Below are 11,955 nucleotides of genomic sequence, written 5' to 3'. Positions count from 1 at the left end.
AATCGACCTAATACAGACGAACGAAGGGCAGAATAATCAGCCGAACATGTGTCCACCTGTGCCTCTCTCGCCGCACGTTTTATCCATGTCTGTTTTCGGTGCAGGAACGTCATCCGGGCCCCCTCTGTAAAATTCGCCCCAGGGGCCCAAAATGGCCGGGAAAAAGCCCACGGGCATGCTGGAACGCCGTAGACAACACACACACCGAGTTTTGTAAGCGTAGCACAAGAACTGGAGGCGCTGTGTCCGCATCCGTTTTTCGCTCGTCCTGCCGCCACATGCGCACATGACGTTCCCCGGACTTGACAGAAAAATCCCCAGATCTTATCATTTTTTTTTTTTTTGGAAAGCTCGCCGTCTCTTCCACCCCAGCCCCTCCGAGTCGCTGCCGCAGCGCCAACCGTTTTCTTTGGCTCATCCGTTGCTTGCACATCTTTTTGCTTTTTTCCCCCAGCATCCTCCGCTTAAATCCGGCGGAACCCACTTTTAAGGCTCTTTTTTCGATCTCCAGGATCCATCGCCCTCCCATCCGGCCCACTTCGCTTTTGCCATGTCGCTGACGCCGCTGCTCATGACGCTCAGCGCGTCCCAAACTTCGGCGGCCTCGCTGTCGCTGTCGCCGGCGCCCATGTCGTTCAACCAGACATCTTTTGTCGGAAACACGCCGTCTACGGTGCTCTTCTTTTTGGCCATGGCGGTTGCCGTGTTGATCGCCTTGCTCTTTGTCTTCTTCACCTTGCGCTACTTTGTGCGCTCGCGATACGGCCTCCATGTCTATCCGCTTCTGAGCCGGGGCATGATGTTCTCGTCCGCTTTCACCGACACGGGCATTTTCTCGTACACGCCGCTGAACCGCGAGATCCACGAGCACTTGGACTACCTCCGAACACACCATTTTCTTCGTGATGAGTTCTTGGAGCGCAGACGCCACCGCCGGCGCCGTGGCCGTTTCGCCAAGATGAAAAAGTTGCAGCCGGCAGAGGTGGAGCTGTTGTTCCCGCCCAAACGCTACGCCGACTGGCTCAGCGAGGGCACGCCGGCCGATCCCAAGGACGTTCTGCAGAACCTGGACGCGAGTCTGAAGGAGGAAGTGGACATTCTGAACATGGAAGTGCTTCTGGAAGAACTGAAGACAAGGCTGACTTCGGGCGAGCCCGAAACGCCAGCGCTTGAAGCGTCCGCGTCGGTGCCAAAGCCCTTGCTGGCCGAGAGCGGCATTGAACTCACCAACTTGGCGCACCACGAGCCGCATTTCGACCTGGGCACCTGTGCCATTTGTCTCGAGGTTTTTGGCGGCGACGACATCGTCCGTGGCTTGGTATGTGGCCACGTATTCCACGCTGCATGTGTGGATCCGTGGTTGATCCAGCGCCGCGCCTGCTGCCCCATCTGTAAGCGGGACTACTATAAAGAAGTACACGAACGGGAGGCTCATCTCCAAGCGTCCAGAACCGGCGAAAGCCGCGACGCTGGCGACCAGGGAAATGACCCTGACCCTGACATAGACATTGTGGCGGCCCATGTTGCAGGCCGCGAGAACAGCGCCAGTCCTGTTGCAGGTGCAAGCCAAGTGTCGTCTTCTAATGCTCCTAATGCTAGTTCGCCTCCTGCCGGAGATCTGGAAAACTCCAATGATGCCGCGGGCTCTTCTCAAGACGACCCATTGCGCCGCGTGGTGGAGGCCAACGAAGCCAACGAGGCGCCGGCCGATACCGACGATTTAGAGACGCTCAACTACGACTTTCTTCGCTCGGACCCCAATCTCCGTGCGTTGCTCACCGAACTCATACCTCTTTCTGAACGTGTTCGTGTTTTGCTTGAAGAACATCCACAGCTTGACTTGGAAGCCCGTGCCCGCGCAACGGCCGACCACAAGTATCGTCTGGCGTTGCGCAAGATCTTCTGGCATCTCATGGGAATTTCCAAGACCGATCTTTTCAACTGGGCTGTGATTCTGCTTTTCCAGCAATCGCAGGCCCAGGCGGAGAATGGGCAAGAAGGACAGGAGATGCAAGAGAGACATGAGCACGAGAGAAACGAAGAAGAGAGACATGAAGAGAGACATGAAGAGAGACATGAACAAAATATACAAGAGCAAGAGAGGCCACAGGAGCCACAACAGGAGAGACAATGCTCCGGAAGACAAGACGCACACGATCGCCAAGAGAATGCGAGAGAAGAAGCGCACGAACGACTGATGGCCAGAGCAGACAGTGAGATTGACGTTTCAGAAGCTGTGCTCCGTGAAACAGTGGAGCGAAGAGTATGAGATCGTTACCAGTCCAGACTATTCCGTCTGAAGATATTCAGTTGGTCAGATGACCTTAATTAATGTTACTAGTAGCCTTCCTGTAGGAACCACAAGTTGGCATGGGTGTTTATATGAATTAAATGTTACCTAATCTGATAATGGCGAGACGTACGCGTATGTTTTCTTAGTGAAACGATTGTACTGGTACCTGGACTTCAAGAGTGACAAAAGCACATCAACTACAAATAACTATCAACAGTGTGTTTTCCCATACTTTCTAAACAATTGCATTTGGTTTCACGGAAAAGTTGAGAAGTACACATATACTGAAGCAAGAATACATGCTCAGCCATAGGCTATTCGTGATCGCTACTTATTGAACCTCGAATAAAACTTACTAGATTTTTAGTAGTTATTCAGTGAGTTTAAAGTCGCTTGTTGATTGTTCAGTTATTGTCTCGAGCAGTTGTAACCCGTACATTAAAACGTACCAATATAATCGTGACACTGACCTAAGACTAACTTTGTACTACAATTTGAAGCGGCTCAGCGTCCTTAGATGATGTATGCCACCTGTTATCATTAAGAGAATTATTAGTTATTGGTCCACGCAAGCGCATACGATCATGCTATTAGGACTTGCTTATAATTCTTCTCGAGGAAACAAGTCTCACCAAGGCCACCTATCTCCAGCCAATCCAATGGCATTGATGTTCAAATCTGCCTTAATGATTTAAAGGGAAAAAATCCTCCTCACACTGTGTCTCTATAGTAGTTCTGACAATATAATTCAAACTTACTAAAGTAGCACGTTTATTGCGCGGCTTGGGCATACTTTACAGTTTCTTTCTATGGGCCCATCCTGAAATGGTAATTGAAGCTTCGTATAGTCAAAGCATGGACTTGGTTAATTTAAATTTCAAGAGCCACAGTACTTATTGTTCCTGATAAGAGAAGCCATGCTTACCCCTCTTATCGGGACACGGACCTCAGAGCTAAGTTGATCAAAAATCATTTTAAGAATATATATACAGATCCGTTGGAATCGCAAAGGCCAGCAAAGTTTCGCCTACAAATGCAAGACTGGTCGAAGGCCATCTTAATGCCATCGGTCCATTTCATGAAAGTGCGAAGACATGAGAAGACCAGCCTTAATTAAAGAAACTGCCGTAAGCATGTAAAAACGTTTTACACAGCAATCAATACCAGATACTCTTGAGAAGTAAAATTGTTGCAATAAGATATCATCAGTACCTCCCTTATAGCAGTAGTAGGCTCTAATCGCATTATACTTTTGTATCCCGCCTCTATCTTTTCTCAATCTATTGTAGTCCGCGCGAAAAAGACTAAAAATTTTTTTTTTTCATTCTTCAAAAACCCATCGGGATACTAAACCACCATGCGTATGTTAACCCAGAAAGGCCATTTGGATGGCAGATTCTGACTCTGTGTGCTCGACAAGTGAGTACAGTGTTTGCGTCTGCGTTTGCCCGCTCCCTACTAACCCAGTTCCAGCACCTAAGAAAAACGTAAAGAAAATGGACTTGGGCGCCTTTTTGGCCGACGACTCCATCGGAGGCCTGTGGGCGGACGAGGAGGTCGACATGTCGTCCATTGGCGTTGCCACAGCTAGCGCCGTGCCCACTGGCAGCTATTCTCGTGAAGAGCTGGAGGATTACCCCAGAAGAGAAAGAACCGAATACCCAGTGCCTGACGCTCCACCATACAAGGCCCGTGTGGCCAACTTGCCATACGACGCCAGCGAAGATGCGTTGGCCCGTTTTTTCGAGGACAGATTGCAGGCCAGAGACATTGTGGAGGACGTGAAGTTGCCTATGGACATGATGTCTGGAAGACCAAAGGGTTTTGCGTTTGTCACTTTCACCGAGCGTGAGGTGTTGGAAGAGGCGTTGCGCTTGACCATGTCGGACTTCAGCGGCAGAAAGATCTACGTGAATGTGGCTGCTCCGCAAAAGGCTGACGTTTTCGACATGGACTGGAGAGCCAACAGAACCGGCCCAATTGGCGGAGGAAGAAGAGAGGAACCAGACTTGGACTGGGGCGCAGCAAGATCTTCTGGTCCTAGAGAGAGAAAGCCAAGAAGAGAAGAACCAGACTTGGATTGGGGTTCGGCCAGAGGCAGCGGTGTTTTGCCTCCAAGAGAAAGAAGACCAAGAAGAGATGAACCAGACTTAGACTGGAGCTCTGCCAGAGGCAGCGGTGTTTTGCCTCCAAGAGAAAGAAGACCCAGAAGAGACGAACCAGAATTGGACTGGGGTTCCGCCAGAGGCAGCGGTGTTTTGCCTCCAAGAGAGCACTCGAGAAGAGAGTTCCGCAAGAAGGACGAAAAGGAGTTCGACTGGAAGAGAGGCCAGGCTTTGGAGCCTAGAGCCAAGAAGGCTGCGCCAAAGACTGCTGAAAAGGAAAAGGACCAGCCGAAGCCACAAAAGTCCTTGTACGATGTCTTGTCTCTAGACGATGACTCGGAGGAAGAGAAGGAAGAAGAAAAGAAGGAAGAGCCTGCGGAAAAGACCGAAACCGGTCTTGAAGACAAGGTGGCCAATTTGACGGTGGAAGAAGGTTGGGAAACCGTGGGCAAGTAGCCCGTTGTGTAATATAATTATCAGCTCAGAGCGGTGAATGCAAATTTGGAAAAGTTTGATTGTAGTAGGGTCTATCTGTCACTAGCGTTGAATGGGAACCTCATTATTTACTGACGAAAAAGGTACAGGAGATATATGGCGAACTTCTTTTAAACTAGAAGATGTAGGGTTGAACTTGGTGTATGTGGAAGGCTATTATTTTCATCAATGAGGATCTCGTCTCGTTGGAGTATAATGGAATAGAAATTAGTCTTGATAGAAATTAGTCTTGACTTCATCACGATTGACATGTGGTGATCCTTCATTCCCTTGCAATCACAAACAATTGCTAAATTAGGCGGGAGGCCAGGAATTAGGCGTACAAATGTTTCTTTGTTCAGCAGTCACATATTACTTTTTTTTGTTTATATGTGGTGTCTTTTCTTTCTCTGATCAGGTATGATAATAATAAAATCCCACACCACAAAAAGTAGTCAAATATTCTACTAAACTGCTGGGTATTCATTTATCATGAACATACTTACAAACATGCACCTACAGGATTCTACTTACAAGTTATTATTCCGATTCCAAAAGCCCTTCGGTTTTTACAAACCAAGACTTACCAGGCCAAGCAAGTTCCTTGTACTTCCGGGATACAAAAGCTTGTTTCCATTTAACATCAGCATAATTAATCAATTTATCGCATTATGTGTGTAAGTATGACAAGCAGTATTTAAGTTTCATGAGTTTCTACACCAGCCCAGTTGGATTCCAAGTTCGACTAAACCGTTTGGTGTACAATTAAACAGAATGGCTCATGGAAATCATTTTGAAAAGTCCTTGTGACTTCATTGATTAATTTCTTCGGGCCACCAGTTTGTGATCTTGCATTCTTATTTGCAGTTTCCTTAGTTTGATAGCGGGTTCAATTAAAACTGGTAACATTGTGTAAAGTCTATTAGAATGCCAAGCTGTTCTAGATAGTTTATTGCGCTTGCATAATGACAGCGAAGGTTTGGTTCTATTTGGCCATACATCAACTTGCCATGTCGTTCAGTAGCCTTAAAATGCATTCAAGTTCAAAAAAACCAAGTTATCCATCTCTCCATACTGGAATTCGTCGTTTACATGTCAGTACCCCGGAAATACTCTTTTGCTTGCTCCAACTTCGGAATAAATATAGCCTAATCGAATAATGGAAGGTGCGTGCTTCAAACGGTGCATGCCGAAAATGGTAAATTGACTGCGGAGATAACAAAGGCTTGTTGAAAGCGCGGTCTATGGTAGCGGTGCTCACGTGACAGATTTTCTTCAGGACGCTTCTTTCAGTGGCAGTGCTCTCATCCTTCTATCTCGAAGGAACTCAAGAACGCCAAATTGAAGTCGAAAAACGGCTCCATCGAAAAAAAAACGCAAGCCTAGCCCTTTTTTCTGGCCAAAGTCTATTGGGCGTGGACGGTTCTAGACCGAAAAACACGAAATCGCAAGGCACTCTCCTGCATACGGCAACAGGCTATCTTTCGACTTCGCGGAGCGTTTTCTTAATTTTTTTTGAGGCGCGCCTGCGGCTAATAAAACTAGAGCAGCCGGGTAGTTTCTTTTTCAATCAAAAGAAGCGCTTGAGCTACTTTTTTTTTGGTCCTTGTCTGGTTCCCTTCTTTTTCTGATACCCTTCGTTGTTTTATTTTTATACCCTTTGGCACATTCCTTCGCTTTGAGCCACCCCATTCCTTGGACATAGATTTATCTCTGAAGTCCAGAGCCTTTTCGAAACAAGCCTCGAAACGGAAAACAAGGAGTCCCGAAACTCCACTATCAACAAATCCCAAACGACCCTACGCAAACAAAAAGGCGACGTTCGCTCATTTGAACAAGAATAGCTCCCCATTCAAACATAAGCGGTTATGTTTTACAGCCATGTCATACTAGCCGCGCTTTTGGCCCACTGGGTCACTGCTTCTGGCCTTGGCTGCTATTCGTCCATAGACACCTCCAACTCAAAAGGCTACAATCAGTACCAGACATCGTCGCTGTGCGCGCAGGCTTGTGGAAATGACTACCCGTATGTGGCGGTTAAAAACGGTGGCTACTGTTTTTGTCTCCTGTCCATGCCAACAGATGAAACAGACTCATCCGACTGCAACGTTAAGTGTAACGGTTACGGTACCGATATGTGTGGAGGCGCGTCAGCATACACGGTATTCCAAGGCCAGGGGAACGACGACGGTGCTGCTGCCGTAAGCGGCAGTGCGGGTGCCAGTCTGGGCGTCAACCTGAACCTGGCTCTGGCTGCAACCAGCTCAAATGCTGCAAATTCTTCGCCGCTGACGTCGGCAACCTCTTCCTCGGACGCTAGCACTACGCTGGATGCAGCCACGTCGCTGCCTGATTCTTCCATAACTTCAACTAGTGGGCAGTCTCTGGTGACTGTCATTGTGACTACATCTGCTCTGGGCGAGTCGGGCTCGGCCGCAGTCAAAACCGTGACGAAAACGTCCGGCCCGCTGGCCTCTGCCTCCGCATCTTCTGGATCTGGCCACTCTCTGAACAAAAAGAGCAGCAACACAGGCGCCATTGTGGGCGGTGTTGTGGGCGGCATCGGAGGTGTAGCTGTCTTGGCAGCCGCCGTGTTCTTTTTCATGCGCCGGCGCTCTGACGATGACGACAACGAGGAAGAGTTGTACGAGAAGAGCACGGGCGGTGTGAGCCGTGGTGGCACGTCCAAGGGAAGCACCGTGAACCCTGTGTTTGACACGCCTATGGCCAACCCATTCCTGGATGCATATGCGGACAAGCGTGCAAGCAACGCAGTGCCGCCGCTTTCGGATCCACGCCTCAATCCAGTGATGATGGGCCGGCGGCGGATCCTGGAAGGCTCACTAGCCGACGAAACGGACTACTCGCGCAAGATTCTAGCGGTGGCTAACCCATAGCACAGCAATGTATAATGACACGGACATATGGTGATGATGTAAGTACCTTGAAGGGTAGGCAGCTTTTTTTCTCTTTTGATGAACGCGTTTAACTATTCAACGAAAGGCATGATCATAGAGTATGACATGGTCTCGTGATTACGAAGTTTACGGATATTTTGACAATTGGGGCACCAACGGGTATAAGTGGCTGTCCGGATACAGTCTACTAAGTTGTTTTAGTTGATCTTTTGAATTCAACGGCTCTCATTTAACAAATTCAACTCATTACTAATATAAATGCTTCGAATACTATTTTAATGCATACTCATATAAATCACTCGTGTTTTTCTGTAATGAAGGTTTGTTTTGCCGTATGCTATATTTATCTTGTCAAGTCTAAAATTGGTCTACTTGTTTCATAAACGATTTGTGGACACATGGACCGAATCCAAGTATTACAATCAGTTAAAAATGTAGAGGACATAATCGGACCATCAGAGTAGCAAACGCTATTTTATGTAGTTTCATTATCATAGTCGACTATTCCGTATCGTAGCTCATCTACTTCTTCAATAATAGGGCCACTTTCTTCAAGCTAATCTTTTGAATCGCTGTTAAGAGATAAGAAGTTTATTTGAAGATGGTTCTGCGATGATGATCAGTTGACCTAACTGCAGCCTCATGGACTTCTGAAAAAGCACAAACTTCATACAATTGTAACTCAATGCATCGATTAAGACGCTTAGAAGTCATAGTCATAAGAGCAAGTATACAAACGAAAAGAAATCTCCTTCAACTTCTTCTGAACTGTAATGGAAACAGTTCGGGCAACGAATGAATTCTTCTCCATCTTGCAAAAAAATATGACACATTTTGACCAGTAGGTACATTGAAACGGGTTATCGCATTAATCTGTGCACAAGTATTCGAATTGACTTTCATATCTACAACTGATGTTTGGTTACTCATCCCAATTGACCATAAAACATTTAGTATTTGTTGAAATTTTCTCACTTTCGCTTACCACGGCACTTGTAATGAGCCAGATTAATGAGCCTTGGAGGAATCTTTTATGATGATCTAGAGGAGCTGAAGTTTTGCTTTTTGATTTGATTGTACATGTGGATTCCAACGAAAGAAAAACTCTAATGGAGTATCTTGATGACCATGCGGACATACTTAGGCATTACAACGTTTTGAATTGGATGTAGTCTGGTGTTCAAAGCAGAAATTACAAGACCAAAAGAAAATGTACAGAAACAGACGAACGAAGTAAGGTTCTCAAAGCTAGATCTTATGGCTGGTGTTAAAGAAATTACTTTGATTTCCAGAAAAAGGCAAAATCACATACATCTCTTGTACATCGAACAGATAACAAATAAAATACCATAAAATAACCAGATAATTTACCACAATGTATGTAAGACAGCCATGGCCATGGTTTGCATAGAGTATAACATCCTGCACACCTTGGTTGACGGGCGGAGGTACGGGTGTAACCCCCGGCGTTCCGCATCTACCGGAAAAGTAGAGTGGCATTCTAGAAACTCAAAAGCCATCTACCGAGCAAATCCCCAGCTAAGCCAGTTCGGGACACCAATTCATCGAACGACAGGAGAGACAGAAAAAACCTGTACCTCCGCGAACTTCCCCCACGACCCACGAAAAAACTCGGAGTCGGAGCAAGCCGGAACCGCTAGACTACTTAAACGCCCTTCAACCGAGGGATTCTTTGCAAAGATCCTAGCATTGTGCATCGCTCGAGCCAGAGACAAATCCAAGGACAGTGTCCAAAAGATAGAAAGAAACGGTATCTCGCCTAAGCAGGAACCAATCAACAACCACGAACATCAGAAGGAGTTCCATAAAGACTATATCTAACGACTCGTTGTAACTGCATCACCTGGACACAATTGACAGAATATATTGGCCATGAAGACCGTTCCCGACTACGAAAAACCCATCCACACGGCTGTGGTGCAGCTCTACGACACGCTCCAAGAGTTGAAAAACAACCGCAGCAAGTTTCTCAGCTCCAAACAAGTGTACAAAATCTACGAGCAGTTTTTGGAGCAGGTGCACGAGCTCAGCATTGTGCGCAAGGACGAAGAGCTCAAAGGGTTGACGCTCAGCTTGCCCACGCCCACAGACCAGGTGATTGACGATTGCTGGCAGTTGCTCTCGCTCTCCTTCGTCACATGCGGCTTGACCAAGTTTGCGCCCGCCACATACCTGTCGCTCTCGACCGTGTACAAGTTGTTGACGCACTTGAAGGAATGCCAGGTGTTCAGCATCGACGATCTCCGGCCCATCAAGCAGCGCTTGGACGAGATCCGCGACATCATCTCCCACAGCGAGAACATTGACGAAGGTTCCATGGACGCCGAAAACGGCGCCGCCGACCACCACGCGGAAGAGAGCCTTTTGTTGCGCACCAAGTTGCACCGCTGCCAGCAGGCGTACGACGAGTTGGAGGAAACCTTCCGCCGCATGCCGTCGGACTTGGAGCCCGTCTACACGCAGCTCATTCTGCTCCGCAAGTCTTTGCTCAACTGTGTGACGTTGCAGAGCGACTCGGGTAAGGCGCCCGACGTGGAGCCGCTCCGTGCCAGCTTGCGGCGCATCGAGGCCCAGAGAGACGAGAACGGCCGGTTCCGGTCGTCGGGCGACGCCGAGTTGGTGGAGCGGGCGCAGATGGTGCTCAACGGCTTGCTTGACGACTGCAACAATCTTCTCCAGGACGCCGGGCTCGATATGCTTGCGGCGTTTTCCGATCTTTCTGTCGACATGCTGGACAAGGAGCTGGCGACGTTTGCCGGGCTCCGCTCCGTGTACGAAGAGTTGCTTGCATTGAAGCAGACGTTGGAGAAATTGCTTGTGACCCGCCGCTGGACCATGCGCGAGACGGACTTGTACGGCTACCAGAAGCAGTTGAAGCGGCTTGACGAGCAGCGGGTGCTGTTGACGCAAGACAGCGCCAGCTCGGGCGCCGCGGGCCGCAAAATGCGCCGCGTGCTGCTTCTTGTGTTGTACCTTCTCCGGCGGTGCTACTCGCTTGTGTACAAGCTTTTGGAGAGTCTGGAGCCGGTGCTGGAGTCGTTGCAGCCCATCCACAACCAGTTGCTGACAGTGCGCAGATGTCTCTTGGAGATCAAGCGTGTGGACGGCTTGAGCAACTTGCGCCAGTTGTACCCGTTCCAGTTCAAGCTTGCGTCGTTGGACAATCTCCGGCACGACGGCAAGTTCATCGTGAACAACCAGGTGCCCGAGGGCCAGGCCACGTTGAATGCGCTCTTGGCCGAGTGTTTTGACATTATGCACGAGTTGAAGATCGAGTTGGAGGAGAAAGAGGAGCTGGAGCAGACCGCCAACATCACCGACGACGAGGACAAGGACTCGGACGACGAGGTGGAGTTGAAGCGCAACCGTTACATGGGATTCAACGAGGCCGACTACGACATGGCCAGCGAGAGCGACGACGAGTTCCTGAGTCTTTCGGACTCGGAGTTTGAAAGCAACGACTACTATTGAACGACTATAGTCAACCACTATTCAACAACTATTGAGTCAACTAAGTCGGCTACGGGTCTGAGGTTCGTGCTCCTGTTCCTGGCTGTATGCCCTTCTTGCACTTTTAGTCCAGAACGTGGATCGTTCTGGCGTCTCAATACATACACAAGCGAGTGGTTGTAGCCTCTGCTTTATGCTGATCGTGGAACAAACACATCTGCTAGCCGAATCGGCCTGTCTAACATGTGTCGGACAATGCAAAAGCCTCTCAGAAGTGCGTAGAACCTAGTAAAAACTGGAAGAAAGTAGATTTTGTCGAGCTAAGCTTATAACATGACATCAAAGCAAGTTGCGGCTCACAGTTGCCAGGCTCTAAATATTTGTCATATCCATGTATGGACTCAAAAATAGGATAAATATCTGTCGTTGGTTCAACATTTTGTGCTCGATTAGAGTTAGACTACTGTATTGCCTGACTTGGCTAGGAGAAAGTATCAGCCACTGATGGCATTTCACACCATAGTATCGAAATTAAATACCGAGAAACATACAGGCGTAAAAGTGCAATGATACTCAACAATTTTTGATCCAGAATCTCTGGATGATTCGAGCCTGCCTGATGTCAAGTTGGGCCATTAATTTCGTCCTGAACCTTTTATTCGCTGGGCGTATGCTTTGTTGGTACTTTTGTCCT

The 11,955-nt window shown here is 48.2% G+C and overlaps 4 protein-coding genes across 4 annotated transcripts; all 4 read left to right on the top strand. All coding sequences in view use genetic code 12, as the record gives it.

Annotated features, from left to right (window-relative positions):
• Positions 1 to 550: 550 nt before the first annotated feature.
• FOB63_004524 (uncharacterized protein) lies at positions 551 to 2,269 on the top strand (the record flags this gene model as incomplete). The annotated part of the gene is made up of 1 exon (XM_002614222.2): positions 551 to 2,269. One exon carries the CDS (start codon positions 551 to 553, stop codon positions 2,267 to 2,269), a length of 1,719 nt encoding a protein of 572 aa, XP_002614268.2.
• Positions 2,270 to 3,681: 1,412 nt separating this feature from the next.
• On the top strand, positions 3,682 to 4,854 carry TIF3 (Tif3p; the record flags this gene model as incomplete). Its single annotated transcript, XM_002614223.2, has 1 exon — positions 3,682 to 4,854. The coding sequence occupies one exon, from the start codon at positions 3,682 to 3,684 to the stop codon at positions 4,852 to 4,854; it is 1,173 nt and encodes a 390-aa protein (XP_002614269.2).
• Positions 4,855 to 6,740: 1,886 nt separating this feature from the next.
• FOB63_004522 (WSC domain-containing protein) lies at positions 6,741 to 7,769 on the top strand (the record flags this gene model as incomplete). Its single annotated transcript, XM_002614224.2, has 1 exon — positions 6,741 to 7,769. One exon carries the CDS (start codon positions 6,741 to 6,743, stop codon positions 7,767 to 7,769), a length of 1,029 nt encoding a protein of 342 aa, XP_002614270.2.
• Positions 7,770 to 9,683: 1,914 nt separating this feature from the next.
• FOB63_004521 (uncharacterized protein) lies at positions 9,684 to 11,282 on the top strand (the record flags this gene model as incomplete). Its single annotated transcript, XM_002614225.2, has 1 exon — positions 9,684 to 11,282. One exon carries the CDS (start codon positions 9,684 to 9,686, stop codon positions 11,280 to 11,282), a length of 1,599 nt encoding a protein of 532 aa, XP_002614271.1.
• Positions 11,283 to 11,955: the final 673 nt, after the last annotated feature.

This window comes from Clavispora lusitaniae, assembly GCF_014636115.1.
Source record: "Clavispora lusitaniae strain FDAARGOS_655 chromosome Unknown tig00000223_pilon, whole genome shotgun sequence".
Taxonomy (NCBI): domain Eukaryota; kingdom Fungi; phylum Ascomycota; class Pichiomycetes; order Serinales; family Metschnikowiaceae; genus Clavispora; species Clavispora lusitaniae.
Note: the sequence above shows the minus strand (reverse complement) of the source record. Positions and strands in the feature narration are given on the sequence as shown.